This window comes from Oryx dammah, unplaced genomic scaffold (assembly GCF_014754425.2).
Source record: "Oryx dammah isolate SB20612 unplaced genomic scaffold, SCBI_Odam_1.1 HiC_scaffold_11208, whole genome shotgun sequence".
NCBI lineage: Eukaryota > Metazoa > Chordata > Mammalia > Artiodactyla > Bovidae > Oryx > Oryx dammah.
In genome coordinates, this window is record NW_024080601.1 from 9,132 (window position 1) to 29,374 (window position 20,243).

Consider the following 20,243-nt stretch of genomic DNA (forward strand, 5'->3'; position numbering starts at 1 on the left):
ATGCCATGCTGCTGCTGCTGCTGCTGCTAAGTCGCTTCAGTCGTGTCCAACTCTGTGAGACCCCATAGATGGCAGTCCAGCAGGCTCCCCCATCCCTGGGATTCTCCAGGCAAGAACACTGGAGTGGGTTGCTATTTCCTTCTTCAATGCATGAAAGTGAAAAGTGAAACGAAAGTCACTCAGTCATGTCCGACTCTTCACGACCCCTGGCACTAATCAAATGAAAGTAGGAATAGTTCCTACTACTAGTAGTAATAGTTCCTTAATAAAACTAGTAATAGTTTTACTAAATTCATACAGAGCAGACTTTAGAAAAAGGAAGGTTGTAAGGGATAAAGAGGAATGTTACATAATGATAAAAAGGTCAATCCCTTAATACATAGCAATCCTTAAAGTGTATGTGCCTAACAACAGGACCTGAGCCACGTACTGATAAAACTACAAGAACAAATAGATTAATACATTATCATAGTTGGAAACTTCAACAGTTCAGTTCAGTTCAGTTCAGTTGCTCAGTCATGTCCGACTCTTTGTGACCCCATGGACTGCAGTACGGCAGGCTTCCCTGTCCATCATCAGCTCCCAGAGTTTACTCAAACTCATGTCCATTGAATCGGTGATGCCATCCAACCATCTCATCCTCTGTCTTCCCCTTCTCCTCCTGCCTTCAATCTTTCCCAGCATGAGGGTCTTTTCAAATGAGTCAGCTCTTCACATCAGGTGGCCAAAGTATTGGAGTTTCAGCTGCATCATCAGTCCTTCCAATGAATATTCAGGACTGATTTCCTTTAGGATTGACTGGTTGGATCTCCTTGCAGTCCAAAGCACTCAAGAGTCTTCTCCAACACCACAGTTCAAAAGCATCAATTCTTTGGCACTCAACTTTCTTTATAGTCCAACTCTCACATCCATACATGACTACTGGAAAAACCATAGCCTCGACTAGACAGACTTTTGTTGACAAAGTAATGTCTCTGCTTTTTAATATGCTGTCTAGGTTGGTCATGACTTTTCTTCCAAGGAGCAAGTGCCTTTTAATTTTATGGCTGCAGTCACCATCTGCAGTGATTTTGGAGCCCAAAAAATAAAGTCTGTCACTATTTCCACTGTTTCCCCATCTATTTGCCATGAAACTTCAACACTCTTTATCAAAAATGGACAGATCTAGCAGGTAGAACATTAATGAGGACACCATCAACCAACTGGATATAACTGACAGTGATAGACCACTTCAGGGCAACAACAGGACAATTTTTCTTAAGTTCACGTGGAATATCCACTAAGATGGACCACATTCTGGGCCATAAAACACACCTTAACAAATTTAAAAGTATTACAATTATACTGTGTGTGCTCTCAAATCACAATGGAATTAAACTAAAATTCAACTTTAGAAAGACATCTAGAAAATTCCCTAAGCACTTGGAGATTAAATAACTGACTTCTAAATAACACACGGATCAAAGAAAAAACTTCAAGAGAACTTAAAATTTTAAAATATTTTGAACTAAATGAAAATGAAAGATAGATCTTGCCAAAATCTGTGGGGTGCAGCGAAAGCAGGGTTTAGAGGGAAATTTATAGCATTGAGTGCATGTTTAGTAAAGAAAAATGATCTAAAACCAATAATCTATGCTCCTTAGGAAACTGGAATAACAGTGAATTAAATGCAAAGTAAATCGAAGAAAAAAATTAATAAAAATTAGAGCAGATAATCAATAAAGTGAACTGAACATTTCTTTATATGGTTAGAATTCCTATTTTCAGGCACCAAAAAAATTTTCCTGGCTCTTTTTGTTTCTTTTTCTTCTTGTATGCTCATTCCATCTGATAGTTTTGGGATTTCCTTATTTTGGCCAAAGATCCCAATACAGGGTCAGGTCTCATAAAATATTTCAGATTTTCTGTTCTGTTATAACCCAGTTAATGAACCAATGTACTGCTTCATAAAGCAGGGTTGTACTTGTGTCCTTTGACCTCTTTGGATCTGTAGTTCCAAATAAACTGCAGCCCTGATTTTCTTTTCTTAAAATATCTTTAAAATTAATTCATTAATTTATTCATTTTTGGCTGCATTAGGCTTTTGTTGTTTTGCATGGGCTGGGCTTTCTCTAGTTGCTCTAGTTACTCTCTAGTTGTGATGCATGGGCTTCTCATTGTAGTGCTTTCTCCTGTTGGGGAGCACAGGCTCTGGGGTACACAGGCTTGGTAGTTCAGGCTGGCAGGCTCGAGAGCGTGGGCTTGTAGAGCACAGGTTCAGTAACTGTGGCGCAGGGGCTTAGTTGCTCTGTGGCATGTGGGATCTTCATGGACCAGGGACAGAACCCATGACCTCTGCATTGGCAGGCAGATTCTTATCCACTGCGCCACTAGGGAAGTCCTCAGCTTCTTTTAAGTCCCTAGTTTGAATTAGAGCTGGGAATTTGGCTCTAGTCCATATCTTGAGAAGTACTTTTAGTCCTTTTCACTCCACAGGAACTGTCTTCCTCTTCACCTCTGCCAAACTTTTGGACCTTGAGCCCAATAAGTCTTTGGCTTAACTCAATCACAGCATTGTGGTTTTGTTATTTTTCTGTTTTTTGAAAATGCTTGTCTTGTTTTGACCTAGCTATACATGTGTATTTCCCCCTCTCCTCTCTCCTTCTCCCTTCATCTGTCATGTAATGTATCTGGAGCAGAGGGGATGTAGCAAAGGGTCATTTAATGAGCCATTCTCCCCACTTTTTTTTTTTTTAGTATTTATTTATTTGGCTGCACCACGTCTTAGTTGGGCCAAGTGGGATCTTTGAACTTCTTTGTGTCATGTGAGTTTTTTAGCTGTGGCATGTGGGATCTACGTCCCTGACCAGGGATGGAATCCAGGCCCTCTGCACTGGGGGCTGAGTCTTAGCCACTGAACCATGAGGAAAGTACCCCCCATGAGCTATCTAATTGGAAGGCTATTTAAGCTTTTTAAAGGGATTCTCTGCAAGCAAAGAAAGAGAGTAAGAAGAAAATAGAGCATTCAGTTTCTTCTTATTTCTTTGGCTGAGTCAGGTCTTTAGTTGTGGCCCACAGGATCTATCATTGTGGTGCCCCATTTTCTCCAGCACACGGGCTAAGTTGCCCCATGGCATGTGGGACCTTGGTGCCCTGACCAGGGATGGTACCTGTGTTGCCTACATTGGAAGGCATATTTTTAACCACTGAATCATCAGAAAAATCCCAACCATTCAGTTTATAAAGGAGCAATTAAGGGATCTCTATGCTTAAAGATCGTTCTCTAATAGCAAAGTAGAAAACTTAGTTACTATCCTCTGGTAATAACCAGGACCTTAATGGTTACTTTCTGAAGAACTAGCATCCTTCCTTCTCATTCACACCTGCTTCCTCCTTCTCACTGCAGTGAAAATGTCCATTCCCTGAAGAGTCACCAGTACTCAACTCCTTAGTCATATAATTACAGTCTTCAAACCAAATCATAAAACAAATAAAACTTATGAACCCACTAAGTTCTGAATTAGTCAACTTGTGGGGTATACTTAGTGTGAGTGGTGACAAGAGGAGGGCAAGCTGGACTTGAATTCCACATCTAACAACCAGACAAAGGCCCAGGAACAGCCTGAAGAGCCTCTGAAATGAGGCCCCTTGAAGTAGGGGAACACTAGATTCTGCCATAACTAAGATCACCAACATAGAGAGAAGGGTTTCCTAAGGCAGGGTCAAAATGGGGTATGTCTATATACATGCATTTGTGTGTGTCTCTGTGCGTGGGTATACACATGCCTGTGCTGCTTAACTCTGACCTTTAATAAAAGCAGAAATATTAACCTAATAGTCTTCCAGTTACCATCTGGAAATGATTGGTAATTACTGATGGGGGGGCCAGGATTATTAGAGCTGTTATGTTTGTTTTATACAATGATTATCAATGAATCTTTAAAACAAAAGGATCCCAAGGCTTATCTTTAAGAGTAGCAAGGGGTGAAACGGGCCACTATTCCATTCTATTGCCAGGCTGGAGGAGAAGAAGGATGGACCTCAACCAACAGAAGCATAGCGGCAGCTACTAAAGGAATAAAAAACAGGATGAATGTCCCAGGACCTTCTGCATGGAATCTGGTCTGAGTTTAAAAGGGATCTCTAGCCATCAAAATATTCATGTAATTACCTGAATGCCCCTACCCTTACTGTCTTACACAGTATATAAAACATGGAGAAAAATTTTAACTTGGTCCACATATATGCTTAGGCTGAATAAAGTCCTTTAGCCTCATTTGACTTGGAAAGACATAATAGATCCCTGAAGAATCAGAAAGGTCAGAGCCCTATCAAGAATCTGATGGAGTTCACGTTGCTGTACGGCAGAAACTAACACAACATTGTAAAGCAATTATCTTCCAATTAAAAATAAATTTTAAAAGGACAGTATGGCCCTTCACAGAAAAGAGAATATAGAATTTCAGAGTAAAAAAAAAAAAAAACAGAATTTCAGAGTTTACAGATGTCTGGTTCACATAACCCTCAGCCTATAAAGAAGCTGTCAGTTTACCGAACAGACTATAAGGGTTTCAAATTACCATTCCTCATAGAAAAGGGGGGTGTCATAGATTCCCCTAAATCTATCCAGCACTTCTCAACTCCTTTGGGTGGTAGGTATTATCTCCACTGATATTCATTCCATTTCTGGTAATGATGCCCAATTCAGATTCAACAATAGTGTGCAAATGACTTCCATCCTGAGTATTCCCAAGGCCACACACGGCAAAGAAAAGTCCAAACAAAATTTGGTGACATTTTCCTGCGTGCACCATTCTGGTCTATGAAATCCCTGATTCCCAAGAGAGCTCTGATTCAATGCACTGCCATCTATTGCTAGTTTCTTTCATCCATGTACCTAAACACTGATGTTTTCTTTTAGCAACTTTTTCTTCTGGGAGTTTTCATTATTTGCTTTATGACTACCATACACATTTTGGATGCAACATACACAAAGGACATTTCATCAGCTTTAATGCTGTCCCCTTCAGTTATATGGACATGATATTAGGAGAGTTTCCTCAAATTTGCACAATCATTCCCTACTCAGTTAGCTTCTCCCCTGTTTTTAAGTCAAGCAATAGTTGGGTTCTTATCAGTCACAGTTCTATAGTTGATCGGTTTTGCTGATCTCACTCGAAGATTCTGTCAGAAGCTCTGACCAGTCATCTTCAACAGGCAGAGTCACTGGACCAAATCCCAGCCTTGACTTTTCTGTAGGAACTGCAGTGATGTCTTGATCCAGAGGAGGAGATCTGGAAGTTATGTAATTGAGGAAGGAGACAATCCCTAGGGGAAGAGAAGAATTCGACGTGAGTTTCAAGAGACAGATGGTCTTTGGGCTTTGAAAATTTTAACTCATTCTTTCAATACTCAGCTCACAGGGGCTCTTTTCAGTGACGTCAATCCCCTGCCCACTCCCGCCCCCCACCAGCAGGGTTCCTTTACCCTCCTGCACTCCCATTTCATTACGGTACTTCTTCCGTGGTTAGGACAAAGCTTGAACCTCCTGGATGCAAATCATAGTTCCTACTTTTTCTATGGTCTTGAGCAAGTTTCTCAACCCATCTGTGCCTCAGTTAGTAGAAAAGTGAAAGTGAAGCCGCTCAGTCGTGTCCGACTCTGCGACCCCATGGACTGTGGCCTCCCAGGCTCCTCCATCCATGGGATTTTCCAGGCAAGAATACTGGTGTGGGTTGCCATTTCGTTCTCCAGGAGATCTTCCCAACCCAGAGATTGAACCCAGGTCTCTGGCTTTGTAGGCAGACGCTTTACCATCTGAGCCACCAGGGAAGCCAGTTAGTAGAACAGGTTACTAATTCTAGATTTTTTTCAGACTCCAAAATGCATGTTTTCTTTACCATATCACACTGCCTCTTGAGGTATGAATGTTTTTAATAGAAATGGTTAGGGCTTCTATTTCTCCTAGATTCCTCCTCCCTTTCAAGAACTGATTTCCCCTTCCATCCTTCTAGCTTAAGGCAGGAAGGGGACTGACTCACCCGCAAACCAGTATATGAAGTCACTCCCCCAATTAACCTGATAGGGCCATAGGAGAGCTGACTCCACTCTTTCCGAAGTATACAAGTCAACCTGTTCCAGAAACAGGATGAGGCAGAGCAGCAAGCAGGAGGCTAGGATCAGAAGAAAACATGTCACATCCTTCAGTGTCTTTAATTTGCCTTGACTGCTGCCCCCAATTCTTCTACTTTCAGACACTACATTATTTATCATTGTTGTTTAGTTGCTAAGTTGTTTCCAACTTTTTTGCAACCCCATGGACTGTAGCCTGCCAGGTTCTTCTGTCCATGGGATTTCCCAGGCAAGAATAACTGGGGTGGGCTGCCATTTCCTCCTCCAGGCGATCTTTCCCACCCGGGGGTCAAACCCACGTCTTCTGCGTTGCAGGCAGATTCTTTACCACTAAGCCACTGGAGAAGCCCATACCATATTACATAGAAAGGATCAAATAGATAAAAATCTAATCAAGATGACTGACCAAGGTGAGGCCTCTTCCCTGGGTTAAGGTAACGAATGTGTTTCATACAGTAAGACAGGGCAGGTAGCTGGCAACTTGATGGAATGAAGAAGAGAAAGGGAACAAGAAAAAGAGGATAAAAACCCACACAGAGGAAGTTTGTTTCCCCAGCAGTTTTACCACAGTACTACCCTGCCATCTAGGTCTGTACCTGAGATGAAGCTGAGCATGGATACCTTCAGATCCAAGTTACCAGTCACCCTTCCTCTTCTAGGGAGGCAAGAACTGAAGAGCCAGCCAAGGACAACAAGTATGGTGAAGACAGAGATGAGGAAGAAGGCCCTGGAATATTGGAGGTAATCTGCCAAAGAGAAGGAGAGGCTTGGTTAGTCCAGCTGGGAACCTCTCCTTAAGAAAACCAGACAGAGTCTTAAGAGAAGGGAGTGAAGACTGAAGAGGATGAAACTGAGCTCGCTATTTGGCGTCCAGGGCACAAGGTAGGAATCTTTCCCAGCTCTTCATTGACATTTGGAATTTTTTACTATGAAGGCAAAACCTTCACTGTAAAACTAAAGATAATATACAAACAGTTCTGGGTACGTTAGCACAGTAACTTAGATGTAGACCAGCTTATAAGAGGTGTGACCAGTATTACAACACGTGTTTGAACTTTTTCTTGTTCCTAATTCTAATTCTAAAAGTAATACATACTCAATATAGCATTGGAGGGGCTACAGAAGTGCCAAGAAGCAGGAAGTATATCAGCCACATTCCCACTACCCACAGACAACCATTGTTAGCATCTTATTTGGTTTCTTTCTGGTATTTTTCTATCCCCTGTACATAGTCGACATGATACCAAATTTAGTGATTTTTTAAAAGAGATGATGCAGTAAGATTTTCTCAGATCATCTGCTGTAAACATCACATTTAATGGCTACAAGATAGTCTATCATATCAACATACTTTGCTTAATGATTTTACCATTGTTGGAGTTTGTTTCTATTTATTTTTCTCTTTTAAATGTATCTGGCATGAACAATCAGCCTGTGACTATAAAATGAAGTCACATTCACCTTAACTCCCAAACCGTAATGATTTCAAGCCCCCAATTTACTGGATTGCAGGAATTTAACTCCCCACAAGTAACTCCTTTTTTTTTCTGAGTCTCTCAAGGCCCCACCTCACATGTGTTTGAGGACAGGTCTGCTAAGGTTCTTTTGCTCCAATGCCCTGACCCTGGTGCCATAACATGCCTCTTGCTGATCTCTTGGCTCCAGGGTTCTGCTCTCCTTGGTTCTGCCCCTTCAGACTGGAGTTGGAAAGAAGAGGGAACTTGCCAACCCTTACTGTTTTTTTTTAAGATTTATTTACTTATTTATTTTATTTTTTGGCTGTGGTGGGTGTTCATGGTTGCACTCAGGCTTTCTCTACTTGTGGCAAGTCGAGTGGGGCCTCTTTGTTGGGGCGTGCAGGCTTCTCATTGAAGTGGCTTCTCTTGTTGCATAGCACAGGCTCTAGGTGAGTGGGCTTTAGAAGTTGCAGCACATGGGCTCAGTAGTTGCAGCTCACAGGCTTTGTTGCTCCTCAGCATGGGATTGTCCTGAACCAGGGATGGATTGAACCTGTGTCCCTTGCATTGCAAGGCTGATTCTTAACCACTGGACCCCCAAGGAAGCCCTGCCAACCCTTACTTTTTGCTACTATATCCCTAACATGAAATAGATGCTTCGCTTGACTTCCCCAGCAATACAGAACAATTCTTCCGTATTTTATCTTCCCCAGTTTTACAGAAGAATTAAGAAATGGAGTAACTTACAAGTAGATATATCTTTACTGAGGTACCACAGATCTACCAATATCTTCAATTTCTTCATAGGGAGCTTCCTCGTCTAGCTTATTTTCTGTCTCAATGTAACAAGGGCCGGCTCATCCCTACCATGCAAAGTTCTCTAAGTACTTTTATGCCTAAAAAGCCAAATCCAGCTTCCAAGTAACCTTAGAGAGAAGAATACCAAGCTTATCCTAATCCACAAACTGCCTCTTAAGTTTTATTTTGTTGTCTAGAACATACCACTGGCTAACAAAAATCAATAACAGTAATTTCCATTAAGAGAAACCACCCTCCTGCCCACTCCAATATTCCTGAGCTTCCCTTGCAGCTCAGTTGGTAAACAATCCACCTGCAATGTGGGAGACCTGGGTTCGATCCCTGGGTTGGGAAGATCCCCTGGAGAAGGGAAAGGCTACCACTGCATTATTCTGGCCTGGAAAATTCCAAAGGGGTCATAAAGACTGAGCAACTTTCACTTTCACTTTCTTTTTCACCCTCCTACCCACAGAGGTCAGGTGCTATATGGCCTCAACAAGTTAGCCACATTAAAACATGAAAACCCAAGGGCAGCACATTTTCTGAAAACTAGGTCATTCAGAATTAGCCAGTTAGGGGTTTCCCTGGTGGCTCAGTGGTAAAGAATCCACCTACCAATGCAAGGGACGTGGGTTCAATCCCTGATCCGGCATGATCCCACATGCCTGGAGGCAGCTAAGCCACTGCTCCATAACTATTGAGCCAATGCTCTAGAGCCCTAGAGCTGTAACTACTGAGCCCCTGTGTCACAACTAGTGAAACTCAAGAGCCCTAGAGCCCGTGCTCTGCAATAAGAAGCCACCGCAAAGAGAAGTCCATGCACCTCAACTAGAGTGTAGCCTCCACTCACCACGACTAGAGAAAAGCCCACGCAGCAGCAAAGACCCACCCAGCCAAAACTAAATAAATAAAATGATATACAGAGCTAGCCAGCTAGAGCCATCAGCTAGACTGAGCTGCCTGAAGCCCAGTGTGAAAAGCATCTTTTGCAGTATTGAGCCTGTAGTCTTCCATGGGCCCTCACAGCCCTTGTCTCAAGCCCTGGACCCTTGCCTACAACTCCTTTGACTATCATTAGTAGGACCACAAAAAGGTACTAGTTTAATTCCTGTGCTTGGCTATCTGGATTTGGGACTGATTGATGCTACTTTCCTCTTTTGCTTGCTTGAACCAAGAAGATATAAAGCTAGCCTGGGATATCCCCCTTTCCAGGCACTTATATACTAATAAACAGGAAAAACTGAGCTGTAGAGATAAAATAAAGCATAACCAAAGTGAAGTGACAAAGGAGTTCAGGAGAGACTGAATGACTAGTTGGCTTGATTTTCTTTGCCTGAGATCACAGTCTCCTCTGGAATCCCCTGAGGTCCAGAAAACTTCCTGCCTTTGGGAGTTATGAGATTCTTCTGAATTTCTATAAAGAAGTTCACTCTTTAGCTTATGCTGGTTCACATGAGATCCGATATTTAAAACACAAAAGAGGACTAAGATATCCAGTTCAACTCCTGTCTAAGATGTTACAGTCTAGTCTTTCTTCTACCACGAGGGGAAGACTACTTTCACGTTCTTCTTAACCATCTTTTTAGTCTCAGTTTCTCTTTGTCTGAACACTCCATAAACAAGATCACTCACAATTCCATGAGAACAACTAAAGGTTTGCAGCATAGTATAGTCTAAACCCTTAGAGGAACCATGTCTACCAGTCATAACGATATGTAACAAATTATCTAACCAAACTAAGCACTTAGCTTCAGAGTCTCAAACAGCTACATTTGGCTAACTTCATAGTTTTTTCTAAAATTCATGTAACAAAACAAATGTCTGAAAGCTGAATTCAAGCCTCTACATCCTGTAAGAAGAAATCATATTTTAGCTTCTAAACAACAATTTTTTAAAATGAAATTATTTATTTTGGGCTGCACTAGGTCTTCATTGTGGCAAACAGGGGCTATTCTTCACTGTGGCGTGCGGGCTTCTCAACGTGGTGGTTTCTCTTAATGCAGAGCTTTGGCCCTAGGGTGTGCAGGCTTCAGTAGTCATGGCTTGCAGGCTCCAGAGCACAGTCTCAGTAGTTGTGGCACAGAGGCTTAGTTGTTCCATGGCATGTGGGATCTTCCAGGACCAGAGAGCGAACCCATGTCTCCTGCATTGGCTGGTTATTCTTCACCAATAAGCCACCAAGGAAGCCCTAACCAACAGTTTATATGGCAGCTTACCTATTAATGTTTCAAAAATTTTAGAACCTGTTACAAAAGTCCCTACTTGTACATGTCAGTAAGAAATCTTGGTCCAGAGAGGAGCACCCTGGATAGAAGGAACACCCATGTGGGTCACCTGTACCCAAACATTTCTAAGCTTTCTTTAAGGACATGCATTGATGTGGACTTAGGTTGCGGGAATAGCAAAACAAACCTCCCAGTTATGAAGACAATGAAGCTAACATCCTGGAAGAGACATCACTTTCAATTTGGCAGAGAAGAAGTCCAAATCATTTGGAAAACTTCATAATATCCTTGCTGGTATTCTTAGTGTCAGCCCAATCAGTGGTTCTGTACTTCAGAGCACCACCAGGTAACATGTAAAAGCTGCCAGGACAGGAGGGGGCACTGGCCAACAAGAAAGAAGTAGCGTTTCTCAGTGAATTGAGAAACCATTTGGCAGTTTGTAATTGATGGGCAAGATCCCCTTCCATTATTAGGAAAGTAAAACTTTGCCCAAAAGTCTCTGGAAAGTGAGAGGTATAGAGCTGGAAGCCACCCCACTCTTGTGAACAAAAAGGCTTGGTTCACGTGAGATGCTCATCTCTTTTAAGGCTGTTGACACCCCAAAAGGAAGCAGTGGGGAAGTGAAGACAACATCAGATGAAAGAGCATGCTGGTCTTGCCTTCTGAGAGGGCCCACACTCTGTCTGTGAAGTGTGTTTCTCTGTAAATAAATCCACTTCTTACCTATCAACTCTGTCTTTCCCTGAATTCTTTCTGTGATGAGATAGCAAGAACCTGAGCTTCAGGCTTCCCTGGTGGTCTAGTGATTAAGAAGCGCCTTGCAATGCAGGGGAAACCGGTTCGACTCCTGGTCTGGGAAGATCCCACATGCTGAGGGGCAGCTAGGTGCCTAGGCCACAACTACTGAGCCTTCACTCTGGAGCCTACAGACAGCAACTACTGAAGCCCTCAGTGCCCTAGGCCCTGTGCTCCACAACAAAGACAGCCACAATGAGAAGCCCATATGAAGTGTAGCCCCTGCTCCCCGCAACTATAGAAAGTCCACGCACAGCAACAAACACCCAGTGCAGCCAACCAACAAACAAACAAACAAACAAAGAACCTGAGCTTCATTAAGTCCTGAAGCTAGGAACTAAGGCCTCCACCCACATAAAGGATGGTGACTGCAGCCTGAGCACAAGGTTCCTAAAACACCACCCTGTTACCTCACCACCAACCAATCAGAAAAAAAGTCTGCACACAGTGGAAGATAATGAAGACTCTGACCTCCTTCCCAAATGATTCCCCCTTTAGAAACATTCATAGATACAAAATATATAAATTACATGCACAGTCGTGTCTGACTCTTTGCTGCTGCTGCTAAGTCACTTCAGCCGTGTCCGACTCTGTGCGACCCCACAGACGGCAGCCTACTAGGCTCCTCTGTCTCTGGGATTCTCCAGGCAAGAACACTGGAGTGGGTTGCCATTTCCTTCTCCAGTGCATGAAAGTGAAAAGCGAAAGTGAAGTCACTCAGTCGTGCCTGACTTTGCGACCCCATAAACTATAGCCCATCAGGCTCCTCTGTCAATGGGATTCTCCAGGCAAGAATACTGGAGTGGGTAGCCATCCCCTTCTCCAGGGGATCTTCCCGATCCAGGGATCGAACCCATGTCTCCTGCCTTGCAGGTGGATTCTTTACCATCTGCGAAGCTTTCATGGTGGAGCAGAATCTTCAAAGCTGGTGCCTGGACACAAGCCCATCTTCTCCCCGAGTTGCTGGGTTCCTCAATAGAGCAAACCTTCCTTTTCCAACAACAACAGCAAAAGAGGAAGAAGAAAGAGCGGAGAAGTCATCTGGTAATGAGATGTTCCAAGAGGGCTCCCCTCACTTCACTCTAGTGCCTTCAGCAAAAATCAAAGCCAGGACAGGGTAGCAGTGCTCCAAAGAAATCTAGCGCCTTTTAACTCTGAAGGAGTCAGATTGAGTGGATGGAGATGGAAAGTACCCATTGGCTTTGAGGATGAGGAAGGTGCTGCTGGAGACAAGCAGAGCAATCAGTCCACTTATTTAGCCAAATTTAAATCTCCAAGCTGCTGCCATTGTGTTTCCATTCCAGGAGCTTAGGATCAAAACTCCCCCAGGCTCAGGGGAAGTGCCCAAAGGATGTGGTTTTGGAATACAAGAGATTCTGGATGGATACCTAGCACTCTGGAGAGGAAGTTCTGAAACCTTCTTTGTATTTAGATTCACTCGTACCTGCTGGATACACTAGAATCAAACATCCTTACACAGCTTGTGGGTGTTTATTGTGTGACGATTCCCAGGGTCCTGGCTCTGGACTAAAGACCCAGGCTTTCTTTACCCTCTGCAAAACAGTTCAAGTTCCTCTCACTGGCAACACACATTCCTTTACATTATGGTCTGGTCTCACTTATGTAGGAAATTAGCAGAAAGGTCTGTTGCATGCTGAGACCTAGTAGCAGAAGTGAAGGATTGCATGCTTCACTCCCATTCTTTCTTCATCCCATCACCAATACAGCACAGAGGTTATCAGTTATCTAGAACCAGGGGAAGAAAGAGGTAGAGGAACAGCGGCCTGAAGTAAGTCTAGGACGAAGGAACAAGAACACACATGTTTTTGAGCCCATCTGAGATAGCCCCAGTGAAAGTCTCAGAAATAACTGGGGACACCATGGGAGAGGTGGCTAAATTTTTGCAATCCAGTAGGTAAAAGTTTGTAGTTCTTGAACTTGGGCAATAATAGCTGATAGGGTCCACATGGGGTCTCACTGATAAGGTGGCTCATTATGTCGATCTTGCAAAGAATAAATCACAGTGATCCTTGAGATTGACCAAATTCCCCAAATGGCATCCTGTTATCTCACTGGCGCCTATCTTCTCAAAGCTGCGAGACCACCAGATTCCAGACCTCCAGCTACGTGATCACCCCTTCAGAGAATTTTTCCTTGGTGGGGTATAAGAAAGACTCCGTCAGAAAGGGAGGATGCTGGTTCTCCTTAAAGGCCAATTACTCTCTCTTTTCCCTCTAGTAAATTTCCCTTTTCTTGCCTGACTGCCTGGCTTGCTCTCTTTTTCTCTGCACTCGCCTTACATTCTGGTGCCGAAACCCAGGAGGGAAGATCCAACGCAACTGAGTGAGCTCCTCTCACGAGTCCACCTCCAGTGGGCCCCTCCCTTGGACCTGGCCGAGAAACTGAGACGAGCTCGGGGACGGGACTTCCCACTTGTCTTGCTGGACTGACATCCACACACTGGCCCACAATCCATCCATCGGTTACAAGGGTGAGTGAAATCCCATTCTCTTGGATTCTCTCGCTCGCTTCATTTCCAAGTCCTAGCACTAGGTGGGAGGATCCCCACTGCCCTCGGGCCCTTGGCCTTGTGCCCCATCTGACTTTGAAATAGGGCACGCCCATTTCAAAGCAGACTATTATTACTCTCTGAGAAAATCCTGAGAGCAGGGACGCCTTTTCTCTCGGATCTTTCTCCTCACTTTCTCTCGCCCTTGTCTAACCTCCCTATCGGAGAAGGCAATGGCACCCCACTCCAGTCCTCTTGCCTGGAAAATCCCATGGATGGAGGAGCCAGGTAGGCTGCAGTCCAAGGGGTCACTAAGAGTTAGACACGACTGAGCGACTTCACTTTCACTTTCATGCATTGGAGAAGGAAATGGCAACCCACTCCATTATTCTTGCCTGGAGAATCCCAGGGACGGCGGAGCCTGGTGGGCTGCCGTCTATGGGGTCGCACAGAGTCGGACACGACTGAAGTGACTTAGCAGCAGTAGCAGCTAACCTCCCTATTCGGCCGCAGATGAAAATTCTCAATCCCCGCCCTCAAAATTTATTCCTCTAGGATGCCTTCTCCGAAACCTAAACGCTTTGGGCTTCCAAGAGGAGATCAGACCAAAAAGACTTATTTACTGTTTTAACACTGTCTGGCCGCAATACAGATTTGATAACACGTCCCAATGGCCAGAAAACGGAACTCTCATGTATAATCCTCTACAGGACTTTGATAATTTCTGCCGCCTTAACGGTAAGTGGTTAGAAATCCCTTACGTTCAGGTTTTCTTTGCTCTTCGCTGTCGACCCCCTCTGTGAATCCTGTTCTAATTCTCAAATACTCTTAGCCCACTCTGGGCCACATCCTCCTAATACAATGTTTCCTGTTCCCTGTTCAGACTTTTCTTCTTCTTCCTTCGACCCTCCTGACCACAGCCCACCCCTAGTGCTCCCGATTCCCTTGCAGCTGCTCCAGATCCAGTTCCACAACCTCTATCTTACGAACCCTCCTACCTTCCTCCTTCTCAAGCGCAGGCCTCCAGCTCCCAGCTGGGAGGGTCCCCAGCCTGTGCCTGAGATACACAGAGACCTCAGCCCCACCCTCTACCCTGAGGGTCCCATGGCTTTACCTGGACCTCCCTAGATGCCCTCTGTGTACCGGGTCCTGAACAACTTTAAAACAGGAAACTTCACCGCAGGACCCCACTCCCTCCCTTGCTCCACTCCTCCCTTTACAGGAAGTAGCTGGAGCAGAAGGCATTGTTGGGGTTCATGTCCCATTCTCCATCACTGATCTAGCTCAGATTGAAGAGAGTCTTGGCTCCTTCTCCTCAGATCCTGATAATTATCTAAAAGAATTCAAGTATCTTACCCAGGCTTATGACTTAACCTGGCATGATATTTACATCATCCTTTCACCCACTCTTCTCCCAGAAGAGAAGGAAGGAATATGGCAAGCCTCTCAGGCGCATGCTGATGAGATACACAGGATAGACCTAAGCCCATAGGGGCTTCCCCGCCCCGGAGATGATCCCAACTGGGATTATCAGGCAGGGAGATCTGGAGGAGCAGCCCGTAATCTTATGATTGCTTGCCTCATTGTGGGCCTTCAAAAGGCAGGGCATAATGTCTTCAACTTTGATTAAGCTCCAGGAAGTAACTCAAAGACTAGATGAAAACCCGGCACAATTTCTAGCCAGGTTAATGGAATTGCTACAAAAATATACAAAATTAGACCCATTTTATGTCCCAGTCGTCCCCAGATATCCGAAAGAAACCAAAAAAGGCAGAAGAAGGCCCTCAACCCCCTCAATGAGACCTTTTAAATTTAGCCTTTAAGGTTTTCAAGAACTGGGAGGAACAGGCAAAGCTAGAGAAGGCCCAATGAGGTCAGGCCAAAGACCACCTTTTACCCACTGTCCTACATGGTTTCCAAGCCTCCACCAACCAGCAAAGAAAGGAAACCACCTGGGCCCTGTTTCAAATGCGGCAAAGAAAGACACCGGGCTCATTCATGCCTATAGCCAAGGCTTCCTCCAGGTCCATGTCCCAGCTGTGGCATAAAGAGACATTGGAAGGTCAACTGCCCAAATCCCTCTCCAGGGATCCGGACATCCCCTCCTGGTCCCAAGCAGGAGTCCTCCAACCCAGCTCTGCCCAGCCTCCTCGGACTCACCGCTGAAGACTGAAGGTGCCCAGGGCCCCAGACCCCAACTCTCATCACCTCTATGGAGCCCAGTGTAACTCTTACAGTGGCAGGATCGCTTACAAACCCTCACCAACTGAACTATCCACAAGCTACTTCTAACTCACTCAGATTATCAAAAACTTTGACCTCACACAAATCCCCTTGACCCACATTCCAGCCTTTTCTTATCTCACCCCCACGATGCCCCTGTCCTACAGGAAGCAGTTACAGAAGATTGACCTTCGGCCCTTATCCTAAATCAGAAAGGCTGGAATGATAGGGTCCACATGGGGTCTCACTAATAAGATGGCTCATAATGTTGACCTCGCAAACAAAGAATAAATCACAGTGATCCTTGAGATTGACCAAATTCCCCAAATGGCATCTTGTTATCTCACTGGCGCCTATCTTCTCAAAGCTGCAAGACCACCAGATTCCAGACCTCCAGCTATGTGACCACCCCTTCAGAGAATTTTTCCTTGGTGGGGTATAAGAAGGCCACCGTTAGAAAGGGAGGATGCTGGTTCTCTTTAAGGGCCAGTCACCCTCTCTTTTCCCTCTAATAAATTTCCCTTTTCTTGCCTAACTGCCTGGCTTGCTCTCTTTTTCTCTGCACTTGCCTTACAATAGCATGTTATTATTACAGGCTGATGAATCCTAGACATACTGATAACATTTGGGGCATTCCTAACAAAATCTGTATTGCAGATTAATTACTGACCCTAGAATTAGGACTAGTTAACATTGAAATGGGCTTCCCTGGTAGCTCAGCTGATAAAGAATGCACCTGCAATGCGCGAGAACTGGTTTTGACCCCTGGATTGGGAAGATCCCCTGGAGGAGGGCATGGTATCCCACTCCAGCATTGTTGCCTGGAGAATCCCCACAGACAAAGGAGCCTGGTGGGCTACAATCCATGGGGTCGCAAAGAGTGGGATACAACTGAGTGACTGAGCACAGCACAACACTGGAAATAGGGTGGATACTTACAACTGTGTACTTAAAGAACTCAGTTGACATTCTCTAAACAATAGTTTGCCTCATAGGTGAATTCAAGACTCCAAGAAATAAACTACTGCTTAAGTGATAACATTTCAAGATTCTGATTCATGAAAGATTTAAATAGGGGCTTCCCAGGTGGCTCAGTGGTAAGGAATCTGCCTGCTAATGTAGGGGACACGGATTTGATCCCTGGTCTGGAAACATCCCCCATGCCTGGAGCAACCAAGCCCAGGCATCACTAGTACTGAACCTGAGCTCTGCAGCAGGGGAGCTGCAGCTACGGAGCCCACGTGCAGCACCTACTGAAGCCCACCTGCCCTGAGCCCACTCTGCGATAAGAGACGCCACTGCAATGAGAAGCCCACTCAACACAACTAGACAGAAGTCCACATGGTAACGAAGACCCAGTACAGCCAAAAATAAACAAAATTATTAAAATTTTAAATAATAATCTCAAAGCCTGAGGTGTAGCCTGGGTACCCAGTAACATAAATACAATTGCAGCTTAATGTTTATGCCTATATCTATTTTTATTTGTATTTTATGCACCATGAGACATGTAGGATCTTTAGTTCCCCTGACCAAGGACTGAACCAGTGCCCCCTGCAGTGGAAGCAGAGTCTTAACCAATGGACCACCAGGGAAGTCACTATGCCTCTATCTCTTACTCCATTTCTCTAGAAATGAAGCTAGTGAGTGTAAATCTCTGGATGCACTTATCATATTGCTTTGGTTGTTCCTCATGGTGTGAGAGTGTGCAGCATTGTGCACAGATATTACCATTTACACATCTCTGTTAATATCATGGCTAAACATCCTATCTCATTGTTCATTTGATTGCTGTTCTTTAGTGATGGATTGAGGTTAAAGTAATTTTTTCTATGTTTGTTAGACATCTGCAGTGTCTGTTTTGTAAATTGTTTACAAAAAGTTTATTTATGGAGGTATTTTATTTATTATAATAAGAACTTGTATATTATCTAATATTTATTAAGGCCATTAACCTTCTATCTTTCATATTTGTTACAATTATTTTCTCTAGTTTTTAGTTTTAGTTGAAAATGTAGTTGAATTGTCTGCCTGCCTTTCATTTTAGTTCCTTCTGGAAGATCTCATTTTAGGATCCTATCCCTTAGTTCCAGATACTAAATATGTGTGCATGGATGCTAAGTTGCTTCAGTTTTGTCTGAGTCTTTGCAACCCTATGGACTGTAGCCCACCAACATTCCTCTGTCCATGGGATTCTCTAGTCAAGAATACCGGAGTGGGTTGCTGTGCCCTCTTCCAGGGATGGAACCCTTATGTCTTATGTCTCTTGCATTGGCAGGTGGGTTCTTTACCACTAGAGCTACCTGGGAAACCCATCCTAAATATGAGCCCATGCCAAATAGGTGATACTCCACTTCATGGTTGGATAGATGCCCCCTCCCGCCAAATCTTGGACTCCTGTTCATCTTCGGAGAAATAAACACTTTACTCATGTATGCTTTCTTTCACAGTACCTGTCCTTTTGCATAAATGTATCTCTTGGTGGATGTTGGGGAAACTGTATAGTACAGTTTTAGCTTTCCTCTAAGTCTTAGTTCTGGTTGAAAAGCTTCATGCATACAGTCCTAGAAATTTATTTTTAATATATTTATTTTTTTGGCTGTGCCAGGTCTTAGTTGTGGCATGTAGGATCTTGTAGCCTGACCAGGGATTGAACCTGGGCCCCCTGCATTGGGATTCTTAGCCACTGTACCACCAGGGAAGTTCCCCTAGAAATTTATTTTTTAATATTATGTGTTTCATCTTCAGATTTACTTAAATTCACAAAAATTTGACAATTTATTCTCTAAATATCTGGCATTTGTTATACTACATATCTGACACACATTCAGCTTCTCTTCTACAGTTAGCAGAACAAACTGACCTTGAAAGTTAAAACTGACAGAGGCTGAGACACTTTGCTCTATCTTCCAGCTATGATCTAGCACTCCTATTTCTGCAAACCACATTAGACTAACAATCTCATTGCATTACAAGAACAGCTCATAAATGACAAACAAGTTCTTCACAGAAAGGAAAAGGCTATCAGCTCATAATTTGGGAGAGGAATTGACCTGAGGTATGAAGGAGAAAGGGTACACCGAGGATATCAGAGAAAAGGACGTCCATGTTCACAATCTGGCTGAGATCCTTTCTAGACTCAGAGAGGTGAAGGTCAAAAGATCTTGGAGGAAAAAAGATGAAGAGCCAATGTGGCAGAAAATTCTGGAACTGTGGGGCCTGCAGCATTCAGTTCAGTGACACTCACAGGGTGGCTTGGGTGTGTGGCTCCAGCACAGCTCATGGTTGCATGGGATCCAGAGTCCTGCGTAGAGCTCAAGGCCATCATTGATCACCAGGAACTGCACCCAGTTCATTGGGGACATGCAGATCAGCACTAGGAGGCTAAAGCCACAGAGGCTGCCACAGAACATTCGGATGTAGGTGTGTGTCTGATCCACATGCTGCTGTCGCCTCTGGGGTGGCATCAAGGCACTCGGATGTTGGGTGGGGAGGGTAGGCTACAAGGGTGAGGGATGAGGGAGATATTGCCTACCCGAGAAGATAACCCTTACTCCCCGGGGTCCCTGCTCTTCTCTACCTCAAGCACCCCCACATGTGAGCCTAGGACATCTCTCCCTACCCCTTCCAGAAAAGACAGCTCAGGGTCATCTCTTCCCTATCTTTAGGACACTCTGTCTAGACCCACCTCTAAACAAGTCCTCTTCTTCCCATTGAACTACAACTAGCCATCTCCTCACCCTTTGGTATCTCCGGTCCCCCTTGACTTTGGGAACCTCGGGATAGTAGAAGGCGAAGACTGTTTGCTCCTCCCTCTCCATCTTGGCAGCCAGTTCACTTTCTAACTGCCACGGAACTTGTCCCAGTACATCCTAATACACACTGGGCAGAATTCAAAGGGTGCTGGAAGCCCCTTGGCACAGATTCCGTTTCTGCTTCATATTCTGGGTCTGGTCAGATTGAGGAGAAATCCTCAAGTGTTCAGCAGGTGCACGTACGTGTGATGCTCTGCACCCTCCTTCTCTGACCCCTCCCACCTCCCCTGTTAAATAAATCCACAAGTATTTTGCCACCAGTTGCTACATGTCAAGTTTTGTGATAGGTCCTGGGACATAAAGATAAATG

The 20,243-nt window shown here is 44.3% G+C and overlaps 1 protein-coding gene across 1 annotated transcript; it reads right to left on the reverse strand.

Moving 5' to 3' along the window:
- Window positions 1-5,069: 5,069 nt before the first annotated feature.
- Window positions 5,070-19,939, reverse strand: LOC120860840 (transmembrane protein 202-like). The gene is made up of 5 exons (XM_040236543.1): window positions 19,859-19,939; window positions 19,366-19,618; window positions 6,708-6,857; window positions 6,021-6,152; window positions 5,070-5,307 (listed from the first exon to the last, which is right to left on the reverse strand). The coding sequence occupies exons 1-5, from the start codon at window positions 19,937-19,939 to the stop codon at window positions 5,126-5,128; spliced, it is 798 nt and encodes a 265-aa protein (XP_040092477.1). The 3' UTR covers window positions 5,070-5,125.
- Between the last annotated feature and the right edge of the window lie 304 nt (window positions 19,940-20,243).